The sequence below is a fragment of the Neopelma chrysocephalum genome, unplaced genomic scaffold (genome assembly GCF_003984885.1).
Source record: "Neopelma chrysocephalum unplaced genomic scaffold, ASM398488v2 Primary Assembly neopelma1_76, whole genome shotgun sequence".
Taxonomy (NCBI): domain Eukaryota; kingdom Metazoa; phylum Chordata; class Aves; order Passeriformes; family Pipridae; genus Neopelma; species Neopelma chrysocephalum.
In genome coordinates, this window is record NW_020897737.1 from 8,421,844 (window position 1) to 8,444,585 (window position 22,742).

Genomic DNA, 22,742 nt, shown 5'->3' on the forward strand with positions numbered 1-22,742 from the left:
TTTGTTTGGTTGTGTTTTTTGTTTGTTTGTTTGTTTTCTCATATGAAATGGAACGCAGATTGGGGCTGCAAGGCAGGCCACAAGAAAAAACATGAAATAAAAAGTTTAGACATTAGTTTTCAACATTCAGCCATGGTAAGATCCAACCATAAAATACAGCACCTGAGCTACCTTGTTGATGATACAGATGGTATTGCAGTTTGGATAATAGTGTGCTATTTTGAGAACTCATGTTCCAGAAAGAGGAGTAGGCGCAGGAAATAAGAGTCAAGTTGTGTAGCTACCATTTGAAAGCAGATTAGAAAACTGTGGCTTTAGCGAACTGACTGAGATCCAATAGGGAAAATGACTGCAGCCTGGGAAGAACAGGAGGAGATAAACATCAGGGAGTAGGCAGAACTGCACTACAACTCAGTCCTGGCACAAAAATAAACAAACTAAGTGCAAATGCAGGAAGTTGAAGAAGTCACAGTCTCCAAGCATTAAGGAGTAGAGAGACAGAAGAACCTTTCCATCACAATAAGGAGAGCAAAAAAAATCTTTATGTAATTTCAAGACACACATCAATATGTTTGAAAGGGATTATGTGTGCTCTCTGTGAAATATCCTTTTAAATCCTACGTCTCCTAATCATAAAAGAAGTCAATTAGAATTTTTTAAAAAACGAAATGTGATATTTCTCCTCAACACCACAAGTTCTGCTCTTGGAAAGTCTTAGTGAAAAATTCACAATAAGAGTATTAAAGTATTCATGACCTGAAATGAAACAATTCTATTATTATGTTTCAGTCACATCATATATAATGCATAAATGTTGTTTAATATCATGCCATTGTGCAGCAAAAAGGAACGCACCTCCCCTTCCCAAATAAACCCAAAAGAATGTAATTACCTTTTAACCTATATTAACATAATCACCTAATCATACTGTTGACTGTTTCATTTTATATTAACATTTGACTCTGTGTATTTAATTAAAGTTAATGAACACATTAATCTCTACTTTTCCAAAGTAGTCCTACTTAGAAATACCATTACACTTTTGAATGTTCTGTATATTTCTTTTCCTAAAACAGTTCCTTGTTGAATACCAGATTATTCACTTGCTTGTGAAAGCATTTTCAAACAAATCCTGTTAATTCTGAATATGGTTCACTAAGCAGCATGATCTCATTAATAAAACAAGTTGCTACTCTAGTAAATCAAAATGCTCAGCTGTTTTAACTGTTTACCTAATGGAAATTCTAATTATCTCTTCAGTCAGCCTCACAGAAGCCTAATACTTTTGAAACAAGACCCAGCAAAATAAAGAGCCAATGAAGAGAATGGGAACAGTGCAACTTCAGACTAAGGATTCTGTCACAAATAAATATTAACTAACATTGGGTCTGCATTCTTCAGGTTAATTGGAATATTTTCACACCCTGTGAATTTTCATTAGAATGGTACTTTTGTATGTCATACTGAATTAAAAGAAATGTTTGAGTGACAAATTCATGAGTTCATGGGATTTCTAACACAAGGGGAAAAGGAAGAAAGAGAAAGCTTGATGGACTGCAAAAAGAAAATTCCATTCTGCAAACATATATGTAAAATGTTCTCATATATTGCACAAGAAAATAACAAATGGATAACAGGTCAGAAGGAGGCGAGGTCAAAGGGAAATGTAGAATGGAAGCAGACTTGTTCTACACTGAAATATGAGTTTCTGCATAACAAGACATTCTCTCAGGGTCTTTCAGTGTGATGTTCAGTTCTTAATGAAGGCAAGAAAACAATGCTTCTAATCTGCTGAAACTCTGAATTGTGCTATCCACCCAGTGAATTTTTAACATCTGTCATACATCTTACCTTGATCTGGGCACTCTCAAAAATCAGCCTCTTCTCAGAGAGAAAATATTGTTTTAGAAAGGGGTTAAAAAAAAGGAGTCAAACTCTTTTATGGATCTAATTTTTTTGGTAAATGCTCATCTGAAGCTGCTCAAGGATACAAGCATAGTGCCATGAAGGGTGATGGAGCAGAGGCAGAGCACAGAAGAAAGGGTAAGGTTTTGTGACACAGTATTACTATTTGTGAAATAGACACACACGTCTAACTTTACTAATAGATATGTTTTCCAAAAAACACTTAAAACTGTGGGTCAGAGAAAGGGAGTAGAAATTTCAGCTACTGTGAATTCTGCTACCTTTTACATACACAGTGAAGAGCAACTTTAATTCCTTGACATTCTATTTTGTCAGCCAGATCTTAGGCAACTTTCGTCAGTGTTCATTGATAGTAATTTGCAGAAAAATATTTACCTGCTCTTTTAACTACTTCGGCTTGGTGTGTTACTTAACAGTTGCATCTTTTTTTTTATACTTGTACCATATGATTTTGTTTCCTGTTCAGTGGTTTTAGTAAAGAAATAGCACCCTAATTCTTAAAAAAGTTGTCTTTAAATATTAAAATTCAGAAGACATGATTGATTTTTTTAACTGTAGGCCAAAAAGTAGGTTAGTGTTGCATTCAAAATAAAACTCTACCTTTAATATTAGACAGACCTAACTTCTTTGAAACTGAAATCCAGGAATTCAATCCATCAATTCAAATGTATAAATGCCAATAGTTTAACAGATTTTGTTTCTTACACACAAGTAGTAATTTATAACCTGAATCCAGAGTTTAGTCAAGTCATATTATTCAGCTGAAACTATCTACTTACAAAACATCAGTTTAAAATTAATTCTTCATACCCATTACTGTTTCAATCACGTAAGGAAATGAAAGAAACCAAGAAACCAGAGTTATTTTCCTTATGATGCTCAAAGAGCTTGCAAGATGAAAAGCATACAAATTAGAACTGGACAAATAGGAACTAAGTGGCCATTCTGTCACACTGCATTTCATAAAAAAAAAAAAAAGCAAGCATCTTCAAGGTTCTTTGATTAAAACATGAAAGAGGCAAAATAAGGAATACTTGCAAGACATAGTTCATGGAATATCTCTTGTACAGCTCAATGGTTAATCACATTTCTGCCACAAGATTTTAAAATCAAGTCTGATACTTCTGCTGGTCATAAATATCAAATGGAAATTAATGATCATTTTAAATAAAGACCAAACAATTATGTAACTATGGAAGTACCACAATATACCATGTCATCCTACATCTTATTTCTTGTAAAAATGTATCTTACAACAAATTAATGAAAATTCTTAGTTAACCAGATAAACAGAAATATCTGACCAAAACTGTCACTGGCCACTCAACACTACAAATCATCCTTAAATGAACTGCAAAACTATACAGATTACCCAGACCTGCAAGCTCCTTAAACACAGCAGAAAAGTAGGAAATAGGTTAATCAAATCATACCTGGATAAATTGCTTGGTTTTCACATGCCCCACGTCTCCAGCCTCTATCTGTGCTCTTGCCAGCTTCTCTTCAGTTTCAGTCAGCCACTGATTAAAGCTCTTCATGTCACTATGAAAAAGTTGCCACTTTTCCAAAGATTTGTCAAACCGTCTGCAAGTACAAACAGAAATGAAATAACAATATATCGATACTTTATTTATTGACTGCAGAAAAAGAAAAGAAGAGAGTAATGTTGGATGTCTCAGATTAAAATTGGTGTGATACTGATGGCACCATGCATTGGTATTTATAACAGTTATATCAAATAGAAACACGGTAGTACTTCTGAACAGTGAAATTATCATTAAGAAAATGCATCACAAATCAGTGTTTTATAAATTTTTAATCCTTGTCAAGAAAATGCAACTTTTTTCAAAGGAATTTCTATTTGTTTTGTGTAAAGGGACCCTTTATTAAATCCTTTTTTCTATATATGTTTAACTTTAAGTTTTTGATATACTTATGCAAAAAAAAACAACCAAAACCAGAAAGTCCTGAAATACAAGGATGACTGAAAAAAAATTAAAATATTAAAATATAGAAGTTTGTACCACAAAAAATTAGAGAAACACTACTATCATGTCTGCAAGTCTACAGTCCACTACATAAAGTACCAGGTAAGTACTTCCAGTACTTTGGGAAGTGCTACTTTTGTCTAGACCTACTTTTGTCTAGAGTGATTGATGAACCTTCTGCTTCAAGATCTGTTTGCCTTGGCCAGTGGCAAGTACTAAAGAAATGAAATGAAGACAAAATTCGAAGGTTTTTTTTGCAGATGGCCTATGTCTTAAGAACTTCAGTTATCCTATGTTTTGGATTGGTGCCAAAATGTAATCACTAATCAGAGATTAGCCAGAATGTTTTGTTAGCAGATCATCATTAAACGTGCTACTGTTGTTTAGTTTAATAATCCTCCTTTACAGGATTATAATAGGTTTTAGGGTGTACTTAAAGGATAAAAACAAAGATGCTCAATTATTTTTTTAGGAGATAATCTGGTTCTCTATGGAAAAACTATATGATTGTTTGAACGTTAAGGCATTTAATTCACAAAATAAAATCACATTACTGTCAGGGAATACATATCATCTTTTCCATTGTACTGATGATTTTTCATTTTTTGGAAGAAAATACAATAATCAAACAGACTATTGACCTGGTTAAAAATTGTAGTCACTCATCTAACTTACTTATTAAAATGACTGTGATCATTTACCATGCTTCTCTCAATTTATTGTTCAAAATGAGTCAAAGTATAACTGAAAGGCACATTATAAGAGTTTCTTCAACTATATTATTCTGGATTAAAAGGGAAAAAAAAATTACATTTTAAAAAAAATCACCTTAAAAATAAAATTTAAATTCCATTTCTTTTGGTCCAGTATGGTCTCTCATTTTGGACACTACATTAAAAGAGCTTTCTTCCTGTTACTCAGAAAATGAAATTACTCTTCTCAGCATGATGAAGTTTATCAGCGGCTTGAATGCAAAAATTCAAGTAGGGGGTGATATTAGTACGGCTGAATTTGCATTTCAGCACTTGCAAATTGAATCTCACGTCACTCTCCATTCTTCCTTCCTTTGCTTTGGGTAATAAGTGTTGCAAGGAGAAGAAAAGAGAAAAGTTGCAACAAGAAGATACTTCTATTTAAAGTTTAAAAACTAGTTCTTCTTGCTCATTATTCTGCTTATTTCTTATTATTCTGTTACTCTCAGAATAATAAGTACAAACCAGTACTAAACATCAATAAAAAATACAGGGGATTTATGGACAGGCAAAGCCACTAAAATTAAATGCTTTTTCAGAGATTAAATGCTTAAATACTGTCACAATGATAAGAGAAAATGCAGTTGTTGCTGCAGTGGCAGATGCTGGACTACTTGAAATGAGGTGTGAAAGTGGACATTGTCATGCAGCTTCCTGCTCACACTGTCAGGAGATACTCGCCCCGGGTACACCTAAGTGAGAGCTTCCCTTGCTAAATCTGTGTCGTACATCTGCTTACACACAGTACTACTTCAAATAGCGTTTTAAACTTTAAAAGCAAAGAGGCTTTTGTTTGTTTGTTTGCTTGTTTTACCATTTGCAATGCTGTTACCAGGTGGTGAGTTCAAAATCCACAAAAGGAGAAGGCTAATTAACTACCAACGCTGAGCAGCTAGTCTGCTGAAGCCTTGGAACAGCAGAATGCAGAAAAATCTCATAAGAGAACACTATTCTGAGGACTATGAAAACTCAGAAAGAGTATGCCTGCCTCAGGAAACCCAAGCACAAAATTTGAAAGATAGGAAGGTGACATTACAGCCTTGTATACTCTTACCTAAGGATCCACCCTTGTTTGCCACCAGGGACAAGTCATTCAGCTAAAATAACACAGTGTATCCATTCCTCTGTATCTTCATCTACTCAAACTCTCTCCCTTTGACAGGCATGAGCCAAAATGGTGTGGATAAGAGGTGATATTTGGGCAGTATTTCCTTTTTGATATGTCCTTCTCTTGTTTTTCTAGCACATGCTCAGTAACAAGATGCCAAGAATTAGGTTCTGGACTAGAATGTGTGACTTGTATACAGTGCAAAACACATAAGAATTATACTTATTGCTCTGATACAGTAAAGTAGCCTTTTCCTCTAACTTGAGTATGTTAGATTTGACAAGTGAAAAACCACCAGTTCACCAGCCTAATTTTTTCATATACGTACTGACACCCCAGCAGGAGCCATGTTAAGCAATGGTTTGTGGGAACGATTTCATTTTATCATAGTATCACATAACGGATTTATTTTGCCTCTGGAGAGCAAGAAAGAAAAAAAAAAGTATACAAAGACAACTGCCAAGGCAATATATAGCACAATTTACATTAAGTCATAAAAATATTGGTGCTTTCTTTCCCTCAAAGATTATCGCTCTTCTAAACCTTTGGACCTGAATTTCTGTAAGTAAAATTTAATATTCTTTGGCAGTATTGTACATGATATTGCACCAAGATTTACAGATGCCAATTTGGATATACTGTCAATGGAACTCTAAACTCTCTCTACAATGGGATTGAACTTGATGTTCCGTGTCCCAAGACTGGTGTTTTTAAGAAGCCATGTAGAGGTGGAAGGAAAGGCCTTTGAAAACAGGAAAGTCACAAACATAAGATGAGTTACAAAAGTTTGTTGGATTGTTGTTGTTGTTGTAAACCAAATCTAAATTTTGCATGTGTTTCAAATAAATCCTTGATATTTTGACAACATTCCTTGATAAACCAGGAAACCCACTTTTATGATACATTCTGCTCTAGCAAAACCTCACAATGTATTGACCCCCACAAAAAAGAATGCTACTTATACACTTTTCTAAAAGTCATGATTTCTATAATGAAAAGTATTATTATACAAGACATGTTCTTTATTCATCATATTGGAAAAACATTCCATAAACTTCATTTCTATACTGTTGCTAAACAATGTACTGTAGGATTATGCTAATATTAACCTACAAATTATGCAGTTTTGTCAACTTGATTCAGCACAATTAACACCTTGTAAAAATACACAAAACATCAAAGTACTATAAATAATTATGTATTAGCATGTGAAAGCATTAACTTTAATACTTAAGGCCATTCTTACAGATAATAAAACGAGAAAACTTTTTTTAGTCAAGCAACTTCTACAATTAAATTGCTTAAAGAAACAGCTAACCCATTTTCAGAGGTTTTGATGTTTTCATTTTATTTCTCAGAATTCATGTTTTTTGAGTGCTTAACTTATATTTAATTTACATATCCTCTCTGCATTTGGACTCAAAGTGATTATCTCATTTTAGATGCTGCTACATCGAGATCTTGATCGCAGGTAATGCTGTGGGTCCATTCTGGGACAACACTCGGCTGTTCAGATACCATTCACACCCCTGCACCCTGTCTTTCACCCACAAAATATCAAATAATCAGAAATAAAAAATAAACTGCAACCAAAATAATCATAGCAGTGCCATCCATCATTACAAAATGTAATCTCTCCTCTTCCCAGAAAGTAGGTTCTGCAGCATTACGTAAATTAAAAACATTCTACATTACAATTACATTAAAAATATTTTTATGTCTTGAATTGTATTGATTGTGTGTTTCTTCTTGCCCTGGTTACTGATGTCAATCCTTATATCAAAGACAATGACAAATTTGCTATGAAAAAGCAGAATCCTGTCAGTCATTGTTGGTTTTTAGGTATCGAAATTCATTTTTAGGAAGCATGAGAGAGCAGTAAACTTAATAACCATTTACAATAAATAGTTATGCAGAAAATCCATTGGATTCTAATGGATGCTGTGCATCAACAGGGTAAAGAGAAATATTCCATATAATTTATAAAGCACATTCTTCTTCTACACTAAATATGACTATTTACTATGCATATGAATTTGAACATCAGAATTCCAATTATTTTTTTCTAAAAAGTTTTCCTTCATCAGAACAGAGATGCAATGATACATTTTAGAGAACTTTGCCTAGGCACCTGGATTAAAAGTAGGTAACAACTTCCATAGAGAAAATAAAGAAATACTTAATTAATTGTGACGCAGGTGAAAGAGTAGCATATTTTGCAACTCTGTTATACATAAAAATTATTAATGCCTTTGGTAATAAAACTACAAATGTCATAGCTTTCCAAAGTGTAACTGTCAAAAGCTGCCATGATAAGAAATCCCCCAATCAAATCTTTTACATGGAATAAACAGTGGCTCAATTTTGTGGAAATCCAAACTAATATTTTTGCCTGCATGTAAAGGGTGTGCACACATTTCATCCCCTGGATGGGAGACTGTGTAAACTGCACTTCTAGACAGAATTCTCTCATGTATTATTATTACCCACCCTATAGTAGTATCCATCTGATGAAGTGAAGTGAAAAATCACATTCACTTCTGACTGACTGTCAGGGTGATGTTCTTCTCCTTCCCACACCCCAGGGGGTCTGACCTGGTTAAGGCCAACTCTGAAGTGGCACAGTAGCATCAGGCTTTGGTGACCTGTCATCAGGCTGCATGGGGAGAAATGACTGTGAGAAACCTCATTTGGGGTTTCTGCCCAGGGCTTCAGGGCCATATTTAAACTCAGACCTTGACCTGGGCTTCTCTGTAGGTCTGTCCATGGTGCACCCTGCTCACTGTAGGCATAGTGGGACATCTGGGAGAGGTCTCTGCCTGCAGCTGCTTACCCCAGCTGAACCCTGGCACTCTCAAACAGACTGTCTGTACAGCTCCAGTGCCCTCTGGAGTTCATGAGAGCCTGAAGCCTCAAACAGCCTGTCTGCTGCTGTTTAAACAACACACTAAGCAATATTTCCACTGTCCTTCAACATCCCAGTACCTACGACTACAGGATGGCCACTGGGAGGTGGGGCAGCCAGCACGGAGGACACAGCCATGTCCTAGCAAGAGGTGTTAGACTGCCTGTACTGCCCAGCTGCACCCACATCCCAACAACCAAGCACTCACTAACCACTGGAGTGCACTGGACAGGCTCCTGGAGAGAGCCTCTTCCAGGTGGGTTTCATCTGAACTGAATCCACTGCACTCTTTGGTGTGAGACAGAGCAGAGCAGGTGATCTCAACCCAAATGACAATACTCATGGACATATTCTAAGTCGATATTCTAAGCATCACATTTGGGGTCACAAGTTCTGCTGCAGTTTAGATACAGTCTGGGACAAGACTCAACGATAGTTTCCACAACCTGATCACAGAAACAGGTGCAAGACCCATAATTATAGAGAGCTGGCAAGTCATATCTAGCTGGGGGAAATCAGTTTCAGAAAGTCCCCACATTACCACCATAATTCAAAAAGGAAAAATTCATTTTGTTGAATTTGTGGCACAGAGTATGTGTAATGTAATATCGAAAGTATATATTACAGGATGTCCCCTCAGTGTTCCCCTGTAATTACTATGAAGTGCTTAAATCCTATGATTTCCAATGACAGAGTTCTTAGTTCAACCTGTAATAATATGTTTTATCCTCCAAAATTGCCCTGTTTAAGTCTCTGTTTCCACTGTCTATCTCAAAATCCCCATACAATGGTGGCTTCAGAGCAGGAGGAATAGCAGAAAACTGATGACATCAGTTAATGCTGGCTGTTGACTCCCCAAGCCTGAAAGATGCTATTTATCCTGTTTAAGGTGTGGTAGATGTGTACAGAATATACTTGTACATAATTATATTACAGTACATATTAGAAAATTAGACTTCCTCGTTTCACTGAAAATCATAATAATAACAGAGCAGTTAGCATTATCTTCTTAAAATACTGATGTCTATATTTCACTAGGGTTTTTTTCTATTTTTTATAGATTTTGAGTTGGTTAAAAGCCTTTTTAATAGATGTTTGGGGTTCTTTTCAGATTTTTTTTTAAGTTTACAATAAAATTTCATTTAAAATACCTTTTCCCTTTAATTTTGAAAATTCATTTGAGATGAGAAACCTAGGTCCAGGTAACAGTTGCTAGGTCTTAGTGTAGTATATAGTGTAGCTCAGTTTCTCTGAAACTAAAATGTTGATGAAACTTACAGAAATTCTAGGAATGGAAAAGCAGAGAAAACTGTATTACTAGATGACAGTATGCAATATACTGCTAAAAGAAGAAAATATTTCTGAGTCATAAAAAGCCTGTTTAGATAAAATATTTTACTGTATCTTTTCTGTCTTTAACAAAAAATATCTTAAATAATTCTAATACCCATTAGTACAATAGAAAAACCAACAAAAATCTGTACTATACTCAGAAAATATATTTTCCAGTACCATTAAAATCTAATAAGCATTTTCATAGTGTTGGTATTTGAAAATTTACTTTTTACCTTTGATTATCTGGTCATTTTAATCTTCCTTTACAGTCAATGTAAAGAACAGATAATATCAATGTCTAAATTCAGATATAGACATTATAGATATAGTGCTATACACAGCTATACTGACACCACAGGGGCTTGCATATTCACTGATTCTCTTGATCCTAAAAACATTTCTGTGTTAGCAATACCCAAAACAAACATTCACATTTCTTTTTGTTCTATAAATGTGGTATAAAAAGGACAAAGTGAATTGTGTGCATGCAGTATTTTTGTTTAGCCCAACAGTTTTTTGTTCAAAAGGAGTCCAAAGACACATGAAAGCAGGTAGTTGTGAATTTTAACATGTAAAGCAGATACAACAGGAATTTAATAAATACTGGTAGGTAACTTGTTTCTCCTTGAAATGCTTACCCATGTGTGTAGAGTCACCACTGTCAAAACTGACAGCTCTAGAGTGCTTTGGGTCATATAGTTTTCAACCTCTCACTTATGACATGACAACATCATTCAGATCCTCTAGCATCCTAAACACTCTTGATTAATAGACTCCCAATAAGTCACTCTGACACTGAATGTACTAATTTCAGAAATCAGCTCTTTCAGTGCAGATGCAGTGACTCCTCTTCACCATACTTGCTTGTAGAGCATGAATTAGGAGTACTGTTACATGCTGCCTTTGGAAGTTAGAGAGGAATGAGTCACATGATTTGAAAATCTAATATGTTGATGCAAAATCTGGAGACCAAAGACCATTTGCCCACAAACTAGCTGAGCACGTTTCCACGCAAGAAAAGAGGTATCTGGATCTAAATGGATGCTGAAGACAAACAAACGACAAGAAGGTTCAACTATTTACTATGGTGTACAAATAATGATAGATAGTGGGACTTTTTTTTAAACACTTAGACAATGTTTGGGCTGTCTGATGCCATACCAGCATGTAAATAAGGGCAGTCAGCAAGGCAAGTTTTTGCTACCACTTGATTCAACTCAGTTAGGAAAGTTCATGATGACTGGATGGAATAGCTTCCAGAAAATCACTATGAGTTCTGGAGGCAACTCTCAGAGGCGTGAAGTGTGGCTGTCCAGTACAGGGGAGGTTTAGATTAGATATTAGGATAAGGTTCTTCACCCAGAGAGCAGATGAGCATTGGAGCAGGCTCCCCAGGGAAGTGGTCACAGCACCAAGCCTGACAGAGTTCAAGAAACATTTGGACAATGCTCTTGGGTGGATGGGGTGTCCTGTGAGGGACTAGGATTTGGACTCAGTGATCATACTTCCAACTCAGTATATCCTATGATTCTAAGTCTAGTAAAGAATCCAAAACACATCATCCTATCTGCTCCTCACTGATCTCAAAGAATAAAATATGTGTGAAGGTAGCTCAAATTATGCAAGCAAGTTATTAATTAAAAATATTGTTACTGAGGTGATGATAGAGACCAGCTCTCTACAATGTAACATGGTCAGATACTGCTGCAAAGGCCTTCATAAATCTTTCTGAGCAGGAGAGTGTCTGCACTGCACATCCTATTCTTCAATAACCAGGAGGAAAAAACCAAAATATAATTGAAACAGATTCTAAGGTTATGTAAATTAAGACTGTAACAGGTAAATTTAATGCAGTTTCTGTCTTCTGTTATCTCCTACCTGAAATGACTTTATTTATTTGTTTGTTTGTTTATTTTAGAACACAGAAGCTAAACAGAAATCTATTCTTTGGGGACCACAGCAGTACAGCAAGAATCAATAGAATTTCAACAGACATAGCCCACTTATCAGAGAAAAGAAGCTCCCATTTTATGAGCCTCTGATCTTTCATATAGTCCATATGTCAGTCCCACCGGGCACTAAGAGTTATTCACAAAAGATCTGAAATGGAACTTAAAAATAAGCTTAATTTAACACTGACTTGTTCAGATTAACAATCTTTATTCACTCACAACATTATAAGTTTGTTTACTCATTCATTTAAAGTTTGCATTGAGATATTAGAGCTCTGTTTAATAACAATTAATATGTTCCATTTTCCTCTGATTTGAGTACAATAACTTTTACTTTCTTGTACAACAATGTGCAATTATGGTCCCAAAGAATTATAGCAAGATTCAGGCATAAGAAGAGAAAAAGATGAGATTTCTAAGCAGTTACAATTAACTTCTAGTTATTAAGTGTCCCAGCTAGAGATATTTTTAGTTAATACCTGTTAATTGAACTGTCAGCTATATTAAAATAGACTTGATTAAAATGTCCATACTTTGCTATTGCTACTGTGACCTAACTATTTCATAAGGCTTATTTTACTTCTTTGTAGATAAACTAACCAAAGAAATGTGATGTATAAAGCTCTACAGAATATTTGTGGTGAACATTTCACTAAGTGGAGTTTTCATAACTCATATTTTGATGTTTTAGAGAGACACACTTTGGTATGAAAATTCAGAACTATAAATTTTCTTAGTACTATATCAAAGCAGAAAGCTTTGGGTGTTTTATTAACATAAAGAGTTGGTAAGCACGATTGAGCTGCCCATCTTTTAAAGACAGGCACATGGTCATTTTAGTGGCACATACTGACTTTGTAGGTGTGTTCACAGCAATAAGAGTATTAGGGTCTTTATCAGTGCGTTGTGTCATGCAGAAACATTAATCAGGTGCTATGAAAGATTAAATCTATGAACATTTTTTTGGATGATGTACATCTGACCTATTTATTTCTACAGGTGCAGCCTCTGGAGACTACAGATTTTTGTGTTATAAAAAAGCCCTGAGAACTCTTTCGAGGAAAATTGTCCAGGATACACCACAAGAATTTTAAATGTTATGGAACATAAGCTTATGCTGAATTTAACATAGATCTTTTAATTTACTGATAAAATCAAGGAGTTTGGAATTTGGAAATAAATCTTCCAAACAAGTTCTGCACTTTTCCTCAAAGCAAGACAAATAGGTAATTTGAACTGTTGGCAACATTTATGGTTTCATTAAATTTACAGAAAAGAAAATGGAAGCAGGAAAGAATCCTGAGGAAGGCTGCAAGCAACACATAGGAGAAGAATGGGTAAGGTTTGTGGTAGAATAATATAGATTTCTTTCAATACTGATCCTCTGTTAAAAGGAAGTATGTCTTCTATGATTTCTAATATTTAGCACAATGAACAATTCAGTTTTCACAGGAAAAATATGAAATGTTAAGAGCAATAAGGTACAACTAAGAAGTGTGGATTTACAACAGGGACTGAGGAGGCTTTAATTCTCCTGCCCTTATTAATCATATTTTCCCACCTTACTTTGTGGCTGGTATCTCAGGAATTTCCAGCCTAGCAACACATTTTTTCTCCAACTCTTCAGATCTGCTTATCAGATGCATGAGTTAGAGAGAAATGGCAGTTTAGGCAGGAACCAAAAGGAAATGGCAGTTTCTTCCTGAAAGACAACCTGACATTCCAATCCCATTCATGGTACATGACCTACCATGCCTGGAAAAAATCATTACAGTTCCTAACACTGCTTGGACAAATAGCCAATGATTTCAAAATACCATTACATTTTTCTTAGAGCTTGCAGAACTGCAGTTCTATGGTACAAACTTACTTATTAGTAGAAAATAGCACCAAATCAGATTTTCACAAAAAGATTTTGAGATTCCCTCTGCTTTGTCTCCAGCACTAAAGTAAGTCTTGCCAATCCCTTCTTGCTTACCAGAGTAACCAGCTAACAGCAATGGATGCTCCTGCAATTGATTCTCCACAGATACTTTATCCCCTTCCTTCTGTAACTAGGAAACACAAAGTGATAGTCTCCAGAGGATAAAAGCAATGACAGCAAAGAAGCTCTTTAAGCTTAAGCAACTTTCCCTTTCCAAGAGAGAAAAGGATGTACAGTCCATTTATAAGGTGACAGTCAGCTTGATTTTTCCAAAAAGAAAACCCCTAAAGTAGTTTTAAAAAGGCTTCCAGTCTTCTGCTAGTTTCTGAGGATAAATACAGCTTTCTCCCATTCAACTAATCTCTCCCACATCGCTGTGGGAAAAGACATGCTAAGTTGTTTAACTAGGGAAGAACAGTTGTTTTTGACCAAGCTGTGGTAAGCTATTTTTGTAGTTCTCTGGGCCCTGATTATGTCTTGTTAAGTCCCAAGTGAATCTGGTGACTGTCATAAGAACATTCCAGCACAGTAAAGAACAGTACTGATCCTAATGGGGCTTCTGCAGTATAGCAGTTGTACAGAATGGACTGAAATTATTATGAAAGTGGTGAACAACTGTAGAAGAAAGAAACTGCTGACTATGCCTATCATGCTCTGTAAACACAGATAAAAATACTCCAGTCACCCCAAGATCTGTCTTTATACTTCCTAGAGAAATCTTACTTTCATTGTTCCTTTAACAACAGATGGTCAAATAAGTAGACTGAGATTTTTAAAAAATCATGTTTAAAATTCAAAAGTTATGGCTTTTACCAAAGGTAAAAAAGTAAAGTAGGTGTTTAGCTTGCTTGAAATTAATCAGGAAGAAAACAAACTGCTCATTTATAGACACATGCATACAAAAGAAAGAGAAGGAGATGAAAGGTAGAAGGAATCCTACTGCTTTCCGTGTTAGCCAAAAAAAAGCTCAATAAAACAAGCTGCTGAAGAATAAAACAATCTTTCTTATTTTTGGACATTACCCTGAGGGAAAAGCTTTGACACAGCAGCAAAGTCTACTTACCTATGCTTTGCTTCCCTTACATGGCAAACATCTCAAGGTTCCACTTCAGGGGGTTTTACTAGATGGAATTACATCCTTGTATTACAAGGCTCTGTAATTAATTTATTCTACTTACTATAAATATGTCTCAGTAGAAAACTAGATGACAGAAGGAGCTGCATATTAGTAGAAATCACACACAACGAACCATTTGTATTAGTTACAATATCAGGAGCATTAAAATGAGAATCCCTTAAAATCATATTTAATCCTAATTGTTAGATTCTTCATTGTCACAAGTAAAATCTTCTTAACATCTTCTATGTAACTTCTAATAAGTTTTTTTCTAATAGCAGTTTAATTCAACAGCCACCTCCTTAGCACAGTTTAGCTGTGTATGTGCAATATACATGTGTGCACTCGTCTGTATATACACATAAAGGCTTTATTTCAATTTTTCAGTATTTGCCTGGTATATACTGATTACTTCAGTGTATAATTTATATTTCAAAAATATTTCAAATATAAAAATGCTGACCAGAGAAAATGTTTAAATTCAAGGATTATCACATCACTGTAGCCAAGATTCCTTGTGCTTTCTATCAATAAATGGCAGAAACAGTGACGCAGTAAGAGCCCAATCTTAAAATTCTGACTTTCAATGCAGAATATGTGTGTTACTCTGTGGTATTAACATAACTTTTTAAAATTCAAACAGTACTAATGTCAAGCCTAACTGCAAAACATTTGTGCAGATGGAGGGCAAGATTAAATCTATTTACCACTGTCAAGGCTAAGCTGGCTGGGTACTGGGTTATGTCCAGGGTGCACAGACACTTCACAGACACCTTTGCTCACAGAGAAACAGCCCATCTGCAGTAGCTCCACCATTCTCCAGGCAGTAGTCTGGATCAGGGTTTATGTAATTGGGTAACAGATGAAGATTTGGGAAAGTTGTAAAAATTAAACCAAACCTAGTAAAGCTTTTCCAAATCCACTTGTCTAGTCACAGTTTTCATGGTTTTAATGCTTGAGGTTGCAATCAGGCTCCATCAGGAGGGGATGAAGAGGCCATCAGTATCAGGGGAAAGCTGACATAGACCACTCTGCTTCACAGTTCGGTTGCCGATTTCAGGAATCTGAAAACTGTCACTAGGTCTTCATTCTCATCTACCCATTTGGCAAATACGAAGTAGAACTTTGTTCTTCTCTCCTTTAGCAAAGGTAGGAGTAGGGTGAGCAGTCATTAACCTTCAGGTCACATTTAGCTCACTAGATTGGATAAATTTGTATACATAGTCTCCTTTACAAACATTCCTGACAGCAGCAGAATGAATACGGTTTGGCAAATTTAGAAATACCAAATGTCTAAAATAACTATGCATTAATGACAGTGGTACATTATTTACTCATCTTTCTCATTTCTTAGGACAAGGCAGAGTATAACAAAGCTGTCCTACTAGCTATTGCTGTTCCTTCTCTATAAACAGATAAGGAATCTGGAGCACCTTATCAGCTTGGCATCCTTCAAAAGTGCAAAGCAAAGAACCTGCTGTCATTTAGCCTAACTGGCAAGAAACTCTGATTGCATCCTAGGATATACATAGGTGATAGTAATGAAAAAGTATCAAAAAAAAGAAAATTAAAATGGAGGAAGAGAATGAGCTCAGCTGTCTGGTTGTCTTGTGCAACACAGTATTGTTGTTTTGAAGTTACAAAGAGAAGAGAAAGAGAGCTAAAACTGTGGGCTTTTGTTGAAACTTCTGGTATATAATCCACTGTTCAGTGACCAGACAATTCAAAGTTAAGCTAGAGAATAATCATTGTATGCACTTTAATCAAAGTTGTGTTTATATGATATAAAAATCTTAGATAATGGTAAGTCCTAGAAAGCTACAGGTTGTTCACAGACAACTTCCCACTACAACCTTCTCTTACTCTATTCATGGGCATAACCTATTCAAGACTGTAGAGGCACACACAACTCAGAACTCAACTGTGTAGTAATCTTCACAAAAAATATGCACCTCTCCTGTCTCTGTCAGAATCCTGTGGAGAGGCTACACATAGCATGCTCCCAGAGCCACCAGTTATGCTGCTACAGCACAAAGGGCAAGCTGAATCAAGAATCCTGTTCTCAGCTTCAGTCTCCAAATGGCTAGAAATATTGACACCTCATTTCTGCTCTATCTTAACATGTTCTACAATGCCCAAATGATGTAAAGAATGTTCTTTCATTGAAATATTACTGTTTCAACATTTCTAGCAGCTACTCTCACTGCTATCTATTCCAACTTCCTATGTTATGATGCTACTAGCTTCCTTCCTTTAGCTACTTTGAAGGACCATGACTAGACTATTGAGTTAACAGTAACCAGTTACTGAAGTAATCTGAGTTAGTGAAGAAAAAGGATATGGCAGCTGTGATTAGTTCCTACTTGTCTTTCACTAGACAAGATGCTACATCTTTGTCAAATTCTTGTCTGCAGAGAATGTCATGGACTTGATTTCAAAAACTAAGCATCTGTAACTTCTGCTGACTTCTGCTATAACAGTAGATGACAACTCTGAAAAAGAGGTTTAATAAAAATGGTGAATCCAGCTGGGAATTCACTTGGCGACACAAGTTGACTGAGAAGTATCTTTCTAAAAATGTTTTCATAAATGATTGCACACTATTGCTCTACAGACTATAAGTTGAAACAGAAGCTTGTTGCAAAATGATGTCTATCTCTTTCAGGAGTCATGAGTTCCAGTGCTCTTTTCCTAATTTTTTCCTTTTCTTTAGTAGTGCCAATCCACTGAAAGCAGTGGAGCTGCTTCTGACTCACAATACTATAAGAAAGAGAAAAATCAGCACTAGAATAAGGGAGGCAAATGGTTACAGAGCCCTTGTGTTTACTTGCCATGGAACCATAGATCTCTTTGTCTGGTACAGACAATTGCCCTCCCATTTTTACAAAGGAAACAGACAAAGAATACAGGTATTGTTTACAAATCTAACTGAATTTTCAGAACTGATTGGAGAAATGATGCCCAAACAACAAACACGAACAGCTCAGTATTTGCTAGGATCACCATACTTCACGGGTACTTTCATGCAGACATCTTGGAAATAAGCTCTTCCCTGCTACAGGACGTAGAAGATGAAATGGGTTTATAGGATGCGTAGAGACTTGGAGAGCTGACTAAATGATTGTGCATCCAAAGTGGAAAAAAGAAATGCGCTAGAATTGGCATTGCTATTATGCCAGAGGATTTAAAGGTAGTGAAGAAAATTTTTGGTCTGTTTAGTGCACTGCAGGGACAAAGACACTCTCATGCTTATTAGAGGAATTTATTTCTAGGCTTTCAGACTCCCACTGTGTCTACTAAAGACTATAGATTCAAGAAATGCAACCATATTTGCTGCTTTTCCTTTATGGGAAAGCTACAGTGCTTGTCATTAATCACCCTGACAATATGAAAATGCAACATTATTCTGCTAAGTATTTCCATGCTTTCTGATTTTTCACTCATTTACCCAGTTGTCAAATGCTAGACACACAGACAAGGTACACAGTTGTGTGCAGTGCAAAGGGAAAAAAAGAAAAATGATTAAAGGAATCATAATTGAAATGTGGTTTGAGCCTGGGATATCTGTATTGGAGGTTTAAGTTTTTTAACTTAATTTCCTTCCTTGATTATATTATTGATTTGATTTGATTAGATTAGTATAATGACTCTTAAAAATAATATTCATTGTAAGTTGCTAGCCAGTCTTTCATCTGTTAGGAAAAGCAGGAATACTTCGTTCCACAATATAAACCTCTTTATGATAAATTCTTAATCCCACCACATCTACACTGAAATCGGGGGGGGGGGGGGGAATAGAAGTAAACCAGGAAGGATGGAAGAGCCTTAAAAAGCCCTGGAACAGTAGGTGTCTGTGCTACATTTTTGCAGTACATGAAGACCTGCGAGTCTGAGAGCAAAAGAGCAACTCCGTCATTCCGCAGATTTACATTTCATCTCAGTTTCCAGCTAGTCAGAGGGCATTTTGTACCCTGACAGAAACTAAAAAAATACGGTGGAAAGCTGGAAAAAGGAATTTTCTCTTCAGTCGCTCCCGCACAGCACCGGGAGCGCTTTCACTGCGAAGCCGCCCCCTCGCGGGGGCTCCGGCCCTGGGAGAACGGCAGGAAAGAGAGAGGGGACAAAAACGAGGGAAAAAAAAATCCCCAAAAACCCTTACGTGAAGACTTCAGTCTTTTCTGAAGCAGGACATAATCCACAACACACAGGATAACAGGTCGATACTTTTCCTACTCATTAAAATGCGAATAATTTCCAAACACTCTGGTATTTCTAACATCTGTCACAGTTTCTCACTCAGCCCCTCTGTGTGTTCAGAAAGATGGCACTTGAGGGAAGTGGTGCTCTTGCAGGTGCAAGGTTAGGATGGAATTTAAGGTTCTCTTCTTGGAAAATCAGAATATTTGTATCTGACCTTAAAAAAAGCATCTGAATATCACAGCTCTTCCTGTCTTAATTATAAACTGACAATAATATATTTTTGTAGGATGTCGTGAGTTGATTTAGCCAGATTTGTGAGGGAAACCAAATAAGAGGCTAATAGGACTAGGTATGGAATTGTGAACTATTTAATACGTAAGACAGCTTCTATTACTGCTTGTGATTTCTTCGCATGTCATCATTAACAACATGACATTTGAGTAGAAATGTCTTGTGCTACACAGCCAGAAAACACTTCTGAAGGTTTTATTGGAGAGTAGTGAGGAGGGAATCTCATGGATCATGAGAGAGCAATGTGTCTTGACTGGTTCTACAATACCACAACTTAAAACCTGAATTGCAGAACGTCTACCATATAAGACATAATATGTGTAACCTTAGGAAAAGGTAGAGTTTGGCCTTGAGAAACCAAAATGTTTAACACCTGTCAATAACTTTAAGAAAACTCTGTTATGTGGCAAAACCTGCAAATTAATTCAATTTTGATTATTTCTTAGTTCTACACAGAAAGCAATCATAATTACTGTGTTTTACATCCTATAATAATATATGAAGCCTATATTAAACACTGAAACATGTTAACAGATATTTCAGCAAAGATTTAATAATTAAACAATTAAACATTTTTTTCAGCCTACATCCTTAAACTGTTAATCTCCCAAGTTAATGGGTTCAGACTTCTTACTGCTTCAGAATGCACTGATGATTCTGGAAACTGAGATTTACTATTTTTGTCAACAACATCCTATTTTCAGACATCTTTTTTTAAAATCAAGATGATGAATTTATCATATTGAAAACTTTAAAAGCACTTAGATTTTGGTATACAAGTCTGAGATAATGGATGAAGTCTGCGACAGCTACTGAATAAATACTAAATACACAAATCCTAGTCATCTGAATTCTTTAAAATGTGCTTACTTCTGAACAGCTATTGAAACGATGAGCTTACATTGTCGGGTTTTTTTTCTCCTTTTGTCTGAGAACAGAAACATAGGCATTTCTTTCTACTTTGGGGACTATATGCCAGAAATTGTTGATTTTGGAGCTGTTCAAAGAATATTTAAAATATTCTTCAGCTACATTTTCCTTATACTTTGCTTTTCAATAACTATGCTAGCAGACAAAACATAAAACTATTGATAGCCTATTCTGTTCTTCGGTATATTTGCTCATATTGTTCATAGAAAATTCAGTTTAACATTTTCAAATCACTTCTTAGTCCATATGAATTCATTCTCAAAAGATATAAGATTATCATGAGATACAAACTGATGAACTCATAGGACCTGACACCTCTCATATGTGTATATCTGGGTGTGTATGTGTATCTCACTCAAGATCTTGTCGAAACACAAGGCAGAAATTCAGTTCAAGTAGTTAGAATCACTGCAGAAAACAAAAGGGAATAGAGAAAAAGAAATCTCTCCCCCTGTTGGCCAAGAAGTAGCACAAGTCACTCCTTTCTTAGGCTGGCATTAAGCAACTGCTTAAACAAATGCTTAATTTTAAGCCAGTGAAGCCAATTTACACATTTTATACTTCTGGAGGTTTCACTTCAAGCCCTCTAGTGTGAGCCAGTGGACTAAATGCTGCATTGCAGCTGAAGCACATTGGATGCATTCCTGGAGCATATCTTCTGAATTTCTTTAATCCAATAGGAATCCAGTTCAGATGCTCCAAGAGCCCTTCTCAGCAGGAATCAGATCATGCTGGAGACAATCAGAAGATCAGTGCTGAAAGTTCTCTTCTGATCTGAAGGAAAAGAGCAATGTGTCTGATGCACCAGTTAAAGGCCTCCTTTTGCCCAGGAAAGACCTCCCTAGCAATGAGTGCTCTAAAGCCCTATACCTCAAGACTAAGCTCCCAAAACCACTTATGGAGCTAAGCTTTATGGCAACCAAGAGCTATGCACATATATGTTTTAACCTGAAACCACTAAACTTCCAGTTCAGCAGAATAAAGTGCTACATCTGTCAATAAAATCTGGACCACAAGTTTTATAAAGATGAAGTTCCTTTACTTTTCTCAAAATGGTTCCAAATACAATGCAAATGTCTCTCAATCTGAGAGCAAAATTAAAATGGAGTGACTAAGAACAGTTTCATACATGCATACAACCACACACACAATGATATGTGTACAGAGATTTGATTTATAACAATACATATTATACTTAGGAAGGCAAATTTCTTAGCAAAAACAGCTAAGAAAAGCTGTTTTGCAGCTGGACATAGCACCCTACAATAATAGCTAATGAAAATGGTAGAAGGAGGTCCTGTATTTAACAGTAATAAATGAAAGTCAAACAGTATCACTTCTAGAATTTTATTAACTAGAACTGACAATAAACAGTTTGCATGTTTGAAAGAAACACTGTGAGTAAAATAATGAAGGATTAGACTTAGAAGACATTTCTGAAAATCTTCATAGTTAGAAATTGCAGAAATTGCACAGTTAGAAATCCACAGGTTTTGGATTGTTGAGAAGCAAGTGCTTGCTTTTCTGAAACTTTTTAAATCGTTAAAGGTTCAAAAAATCCAAGCTCTTTGCTAAATAAGATGGACAGATATTTCAGGACCACAGAACAATAACCTCTGATTATTAACATATTCCAGAGGTCTATATCAAGAAGATTCTAGACAGAGACTGCAGGAAACCTTACAGATGAATGCATGAGACTTCAGATGCCTTAAAAGAAGAATGTCTATATCAGAAGGTCCTGATTTCTTTGCAGAATTTTCCACCAGATGCAGTACCTCCTACCATGTCAAGTGTTTTTTCTTCATGAGTATGACATCAGAGTTCCATAAAAATAGAACTGCATAAGGTCTGAAAAAGATAATGAGCCTATAACAAAGGCAGAAGTACTAGCAGGGTCCCCCTGCCCTTTGCACTTATAGGCATGATTGAGGAAGGAGAAATCCTAGAAGTAGATGATGGGCAAGTTGAGAATTACATCACAGAACTGAACCCATACAAGTCTCTGCCAGCAGCCAGGCTGCATCTCAGGGCTCTGAGGCAGCAAAGGTGTCGCAGACCAGGATGCCATTTACTTTCTAGGTTGCAAGTTCACATTGCCAGCTCATATCTAATTTTTCATCTACCAATATCCCCAAGTCCTCCACAGGGTTGCTCTCAAGTCATTCATCACCCATCAGGGTAGAATCAGTGAAACAGTCAACATGCTTAATTATAGAGCTGCCATTCAGAGGGAGCTAGATGGGCTGGAGAGTTAAGCCATTAAATTCATCAAGAACAAATGCGAAGTCCAGCACCTGGGAAGGAAGAACTC

The 22,742-nt window shown here is 36.0% G+C and overlaps 1 protein-coding gene across 12 annotated transcripts in view; it reads right to left on the bottom strand.

The window, feature by feature from the left end:
* The window catches only part of DMD (dystrophin), a 1,013,774-nt gene that overhangs the window by 560,971 nt on the left and 430,061 nt on the right, over nucleotides 1–22,742 (bottom strand). For all 12 annotated transcript variants that reach the window (XM_027688940.1, XM_027688937.1, XM_027688948.1 and 9 more), the window contains one exon: nucleotides 3,360–3,510. In XM_027688940.1, coding sequence (XP_027544741.1) covers nucleotides 3,360–3,510 — 151 coding nt within the window. The remainder of the gene's footprint in view (nucleotides 1–3,359; nucleotides 3,511–22,742) is intronic.